This window comes from Scyliorhinus torazame, chromosome 2, assembly GCF_047496885.1.
Source record: "Scyliorhinus torazame isolate Kashiwa2021f chromosome 2, sScyTor2.1, whole genome shotgun sequence".
In the NCBI taxonomy this organism is placed as follows: domain Eukaryota; kingdom Metazoa; phylum Chordata; class Chondrichthyes; order Carcharhiniformes; family Scyliorhinidae; genus Scyliorhinus; species Scyliorhinus torazame.
The window spans coordinates 16,633,605-16,640,786 of NC_092708.1; the positions used below are offsets into that span (position 1 = coordinate 16,633,605).

Genomic DNA, 7,182 nt, shown 5'->3' on the forward strand with positions numbered 1-7,182 from the left:
TGCCCCATTGTTCTGAGCTCTCCCCCAACCAGAGAAAATAGTTTTTCTGCATCTACTGAATCCTTTAATCATCTTGAACAACTCAATTAGATCATTCTCAAACTCATTCATACATGCGAGTGTGGGAATTAGGAGCAGTAATGGGCCATTCAGCCCCTCGAGCCTGTTCCATCATTCAATAAGGTCATGGCTGGTCCCTCGCTCCACACTCCCACCGACCTCTCGTTTCAGCCAAGAATCTTTACGCCTCGTCCTTGACCCAGACTACACCGCTCTCCGGGGAGAGAGTTCCATCGGCTCACGACCCCCTCCCTGGATCCTGGGCACCGTCGGCAAGGCCAGCATTTGATGACCCTCCCTCACTGCCCTGAATGCTTCGTACCTGAGTGAATCCGGGCAGTGCAATTGTACTCGTAATTTAACCCTTTCAGCCCCCAAATCATTCTGGTGCATCTGTGCGGAACCCCCACCCCCCTCCCGCCTCCCCACCTTGAGTAACTATACAACTGACCACCTGCGCCCGAACTTCAATTCCCGTTTGAATGTTCTTTATTCAATCTGCTTCCACCGGCCTTGTGGGCAGTTGCTTCCAAATCGCAACAACTCACTGAGTTAAAAATAATCCCACCTCCCTCTCTGCTTCGTCTGCCAATTACCTTCACCCTGTGTCCCTCAGCTTACTAACACTCTCACCACTGGAAACACTCCCAATCGACTCTTTAAACTCCTCTCATGGTTCTGAGCACCTCTATCCAATTTCCCTTTGTGATTCTCCACTCGGAGGTTAACAATCTGAACTACTCCAATCTCTGGTGACTCTGCAGGGACTCGTAATCCCCGCCAGCGGTCCAGTGTCACACTGGCCCGCAGTGGACTAACTACTGGAAAGCAAAGACAGAGGAGCAGGAAGAGGCCACTGACCCCCTCGGGCCTATTCCATCATTCAGTGAGAACTTGGCTGATCCATGGTCAAACTCCATGCACTCCCCTATTCCCTGTGTCCCTCAAGATCTTTGCGTTGCAACAATCTACCAATTTCAGTTTTAAAATTAAGACTTGATCCAGCCCCAACAGCCATTGGTGGAGGAGATACCTCACCCTCCACATCCAGTGGGTCAAGAAGTATTTCTCATTCCACTCTGAAAGGACTGGTCCCCGGTCCAGGACTGCACAATCACAAGGAATTGTTATTTTATGTCTGCCATATGTCTACACATCAATATCTCCAATCAATTCAGCATTCCAGCTTCGGAGGTCCAGGCAATATAACCTTAGTTTGTGTTGCTCTCCCCTTGCCCATCTCCAATCCCCCACTGTTAAGTCCACTCTCCCACTGTCCATCTCCACTCCCACAATGTCAATCTCCACACACACTGTCTATCTCCACACGCCCTATCCATCTCCACTCTCCCACTGTCCATCTCCACTCTCCCAATGTCCATCTCCACTCTCCCAATGTCCATCTCCAATCTCCCAGTGTCCATCTCCACTCTCCCAATGTCCATCTCCACTCTCCCACTGTCCATCTCCACTCCCACAATGTCAATCTCCACACACACTGTCTATCTCCACACGCCCTATCCATCTCCAATCTCCCAATGTCCATCTCCACTCTCCCACTGTCCATCTCCACTCTCCCACTGTCCATCTCCACTCTCCCAATGTCCATCTCCACTCTCCCAATGTCCATCTCCAATCTCCCAATGTCCATCTCCAATCTCCCAGTGTCCATCTCCACTGTCCCAATGTCCATCTCCACTCTCCCAATGTCCAACTCCACTCTCCCACGGTCCATCTCCACTCTCCCAATGTCCATCTCCAATCTCCCAATGTCCATTTCCACTCTCCCACTGTCCATCTCCACTCTCCCAATGTCCATCTCCAATCTCCCAGTGTCCATCTCCACTCTCCCACTGTCCATCTCCAATCTCCCAATGTCCATCTCCACTCTCACACTGTCCATCTCCACTCTCCCAATGTCCATCTCCAATCTCCCAGTGTCCATCTCCACTCTCCCAATGTCCATCTCCACTCTCCCACTGTCCATCTCCACTCTCCCAATGTCCATCTCCAATCTCCCAGTGTCCATCTCCACTCTCCCAATGTCCATCTCCACTCTCCCAATGTCCAACTCCACTCTCCCACTGTCCATCTCCACTCTCCCAATGTCCATTTCCACTCTCCCAATGTCCAACTCCACTCTCCCACTGTCCATCTCCAATCTCCCAATGTCCATCTCCACTCCCCAATGTCCATCTCCACTCTCCCAATGTCCAACTCCACTATCCCACTGTCCATCTCCAATCCCCCAATGTCCATCTCCACTCTCCCACTGTCCATCTCCACTCCCACAATGTCCATCTCCACACACCCTATCCATCTCCAATCTCCCAATGTCCATCTCCACTCTCACAATGTCCATCTCCACACTCCCAATGTCCAACTCCACTCTCCCACTGTCCATCTCCAATCCCCCAATGTCCAACTCCACTCTCCCACTGTCCATCTCCACTCCCACAATGTCCATCTCCACACACCCTATCCATCTCCAATCTCCCAATGTCCATCTCCACTCTCCCAATGTCCATCTCCACTCCCACAATGTCCATCTCCAATCTCCCAATGTCCATCTCCACTCTCCCAATGTCCATCTCCACTCTCCCAATGTCCATCTCCAATCTCAAAATGTCCATCTCCACTCTCGCGATGTCCATCTCCACTCTCCCAATGTCCATCTCCACTCTGCCACTGTCCATCTCCACTCTCCCAATGTCCATTTCCACACACCCTATCCATCGCCACTCTCGCAATGTCCATCTCCACTCTCGCAATGTCCATCTCCACTTTCCCAATGTCCATCTCCACTCTCCCAATGTCCATCTCCACTCTCCCAATGTCCATCTCCACTCTCCCAATGTCCACCTCCACATTCCCTATCCATCTCCAACCTCCCGATGTCCATCTCCACTCTCGCAATGTCCATCTCCAATCTCCCAATGCCGTCTCCACTCTTCCCATGTCCATCTTCAATCTCCCAATGTCCACCTCCAATCTCCCAATGTCCATCTCCACTCTCCCAATGTCTATCGTCAATCTCCCAATGCCCATTACCACTCTTCCAATGTCCATCTCCACTCTCCCAATGACCATCTCCACTCTCCCAATGTCCATCTCCACATTCCCTGTCCATTTCCAACCTCCCAATGTCCATCTCCACTCTCCCAATGTCCACCTCCACATTCCCTGTCCATCTCCAACCTCCCAATGTCCATCTCCACTCTCCCAATGCCCACCTCCACATTCCCTGTCCATCTCCAACCTCCCAATGTCCATCTCCACTTTTGCAATGTCCATCTCCACTCTCACAATGTCCAACACCACTCTTCCAATGTCCATCTCCTCTCTCCCAATGTCCATCTCCACTCTCCCAATGTCCATCTCCACTCTCCCAATGTCCATCTCCACTCTCCCAATGTCCACCTCCACATTCCCTGTCCATCTCCAACCTCCCAATGTCCATCTCCACTCTCCCAATGCCCACCTCCACATTCCCTGTCCATCTCCAACCTCCCGATGTCCATCTCCACTTTTGCAATGTCCATCTCCACTCTCACAATGTCCAACACCACTCTTCCAATGTCCATCTCCACTCTCCCAATGTCCATCTCCACTCTCCCAATGTCCATCTCCACTCTCCCAATGTCCATCTCCACTCTCCCAATGTCTGTCTCCACATTTCCTGTCCATCCCCACTCTCCCAATGTCCATCTTCAATCTCCCAATGTCCATCTCCACTCTCCCAATGTCCGTCTCCACATTTCCTGTCCATCTCCACTCTCCCAATGTCCATCTTCAATCTCCCAATGTCCATCACCACTCTCTCAAAGTCCATCTCCACTCTCCCAATGTCCATCTTCAATCTCCCAATGTCCATCTCCAATCTCCCAATGTCCATCTCCACTCTCCCAATATCTATCTTCAATCTCCCAATGCCCATCACCACTCTTCCAATGTCCATCTCCACCCACTCAATGTCCATCTCCACTCTCCCAATGTCCGTCTCCACATTTCCTGTCCATCTCCACTCTCCCAATGTCCATCTTCAATCTCCCAATGTCCATCTCCACTCCCCCAATGTCCGTCTCCACATTCCCTGTCCATCTCCACTCTCCCAATGTCCGTCTCAACATTCCCTGTCCATCTCCACTCTCCCAATGTCCATCTCCACTCTTCCAATGTCCATCTCCACTCTCCCAATGTCCATCTCCACTCTCCCACTGTCCATCTCCACTCCCACAATGTCCATCTCCACACACCCTATCCATCTCCAATCTCCAAATGTCCAACTCCACTGTCCCACTGTCCATCTCCACTCCCACAATGTCCATCTACACATTCCTTGTCCAGCTCCACTCTCCCAATGTCCATCTCCACATTTCCTGTCCATCTCCACTCTCCCAATCTCCATCTTCAATCTCCCAATGTCCATCTCCAATCTCCCAATGTCCATCTCCACTCTCCCAATGCCTATCTTCAATCTCCCAATGCCCATCACCACTCTTCCAATGTCCATCTCCACTCTCTCAATGTCCATCTCCACTCTCCCAATGTCCGTCTCCACTCTCCCAATGTCCGTCTCCACATTCCCTGTCCATCTCCACTCTCCCAATGTCCATCTCCACTCTCCCAATGTCCGTCTCCACATTCCCTGTCCTTCTCCACTCTCCCAATGTCCATCTTCAATCTCCCAATGTCCATCTCCACTCTCCCAATGCCTATCTTCAATCTCCCAATGCCCATCACCACTCTTCCAATGTCCATCTCCACTCTCTCAATGTCCATCTCCACTCTCCCAATGTCCGTCTCCACATTCCCTGTCCATCTCCACTCTCCCAATGTCCACCTCAAATCTCCCAATGTCCGTCTCCACATTCCCTGTCCATCTCCACTCTCCCAATGTCCATCTTCAATCTCCTAATGTCCACCTCAAATCTCCCAATGTCCGTCTCCACATTCCCTGTCCATCTCCACTCTCCCAATGTCCATCTCCACTCTCCCAATGTCCACCTCAAATCTCCCAATGTCCATCTGCACTCTCCCAATGTCCACCTCCACATTCCCTGTCCATCTCCACTCTCCCAATGTCCGTCTCCACATTCCCTGTCCATCTCCACTCTCCCAATGTCCATCTCCACTCTCGCAATGTCCATCTCCACTCTCCCAATGTCCGTCTCCACATTCCCTGTCCATATCCACTCTCCCAATGTCCATCTTCAATCTCCTAATGTCCACCTCAAATCTCCCAATGTCCGTCTCCACATTCCCTGTCCATCTCCACTCTCCCAATGTCCATCTCCACTCTCCCAATGTCCACCTCAAATCTCCCAATGTCCATCTGCACTCTCCCAATGTCCACCTCCACATTCCCTGTCCATCTCCACTCTCCCAATGTCCGTCTCCACATTCCCTGTCCATCTCCACTCTCCCAATGTCCATCTCCACTCTCCCAATGTCCATCTCCACTCTCCCAATGTCCGTCTCCACATTCCCTGTCCATATCCACTCTCCCAATGTCCACCTCAAATCTCCCAATGTCCGTCTCCACATTTCCTGTCCATCTCCACTCTCCCAATGTCCATCTCCACTCTCCCAATGTCCATCTCCACTCTCCCAATGTCCGTCTCCACATTCCCTGTCCATATCCACTCTCCCAATGTCCACCTCAAATCTCCCAATGTCCGTCTCCACATTCCCTGTCCATCTCCAACCTCCCAATGTCCATCTCCACTCTCCCAATGTCCAGCTCCACTCTCCCAATGTCCAGCTCCACTCTCCCAATGTCCATCTCCACTCTCCCAATGTCCATCTTCACTCTCCCAATGTCCAGCTCCACTCTCCCAATGTCCATCTCCACTCCCCCATTGTGCATCTCATCCTCCCTTAGATCAGAGCCTTTCCTACCTTCCAACTCCAGAACAGCCAGCACTGCCGATGTGCGGGATTCTCCCAGTTGATTGCGTGCGATGCAAGTGTAGATTCCGGCGTCCGTGGACTTGCAATCCCGGATCCACAGCGCCCCGTACTCCTCGCTATCCTGGGCCTGGCAGTGGTTGTTCTTGAACCAGGCCAGGGTGGGCACAGGGCTCCCGGTCACCGCCACTTTCAGCCTGATGTCGCAACCGGTGCCAATAGCCGCGTTCTTCAGCTTCCTGAGAAAGGCCGGGGGTTGGAGGTGGTCTGGAGCAGGCAGCTGGGGCGCACGGACCCTCGCCCTCTTTGGGGACACAGCAGGTGGTACCCCTGCCAATCTGACCCTTCCGGGGGCTGGCGAGGAACTGCGGCCGAGCTCATCACTGTTCTTCCTCAGGGTTAAGGTAGTCTGGGCTGTGTGCATGGTCAAAACGCCTGAGCAAAATGTAAGGGATCGAAAGCCAGAGAGACAAGGGGACCAAAGTAAATCGAACCCAACTTACACTTTAACCCTTTTGCAGAGATCTTTCACAGTCGAATAAATGATGGAGAGAGAGAGAGAGAAAGGGGCGAGGGGAGGGAAGAATAATCCAATCCAAATTGGTTGTTCAGAAGTTTTTGTTTCGTTTGAAAAACCTTTGATGAAGAGAATGGAAGCGGAGGAAGGTGGGGGAGAAGAAACAATAACTGGTCTCAGTAAATAACGACAGGGAATAGTGGGGAGTTGCTTCCTGAAAAAGAACAGTTATAAAAGAATCTCCAACATCTGAACCACTTCAACAGAAAGTGTTTCTGCGAACAGCAAAACTTCTAGCAAGAGTGAAAAAAGTTAGCATACCTCAACTTTTCAAAAAACCCTTTTCCTCTGGGTTTGTCCAGGTTGAAATGTTTTTTTTGAGGGGTGTTTTTGTTGAGGGTCCAGGGGGAGGAATCTGTCGGCAACGGGTAATATTTAAAGCAGTAATATTTTTACAAGGTCCCAGCCGCTGATCATTCACAGTCTCTGGAGAGCCTGAGAAACTTCAGAGAATTGCCTCACGTCACTGTCTTGCTGTCTCTTCCTTGGTTCCTTTGAAGAACTGTTTTTATATCAGTTGTTTCGCGGAAAATAGTTTGGAGGTGACCTGCTGTTTTGCCCTGGCCATAATTGCCCCTCTATTCAGTCGCAGGGGAAGGTGACATCTACAAATCTCAAGCCTTGTCCTCTCTCGC

The 7,182-nt window shown here is 51.1% G+C and overlaps 1 protein-coding gene across 7 annotated transcripts in view; it reads right to left on the reverse strand.

Annotated features, from left to right (window-relative positions):
- Positions 1-7,182, reverse strand: part of spega (striated muscle enriched protein kinase a) — a 1,182,457-nt gene extending 1,175,275 nt beyond the window's left edge. For 6 of the 7 annotated variants that reach the window (XM_072468720.1, XM_072468711.1, XM_072468729.1 and 3 more), the window contains exon 1: positions 5,962-7,182. In XM_072468720.1, coding sequence (XP_072324821.1) covers positions 5,962-6,394 — 433 coding nt within the window. In that variant the 5' untranslated portion in view covers positions 6,395-7,182. The remainder of the gene's footprint in view (positions 1-5,961) is intronic. The other variant, XM_072468701.1, reaches the window with a different exon arrangement.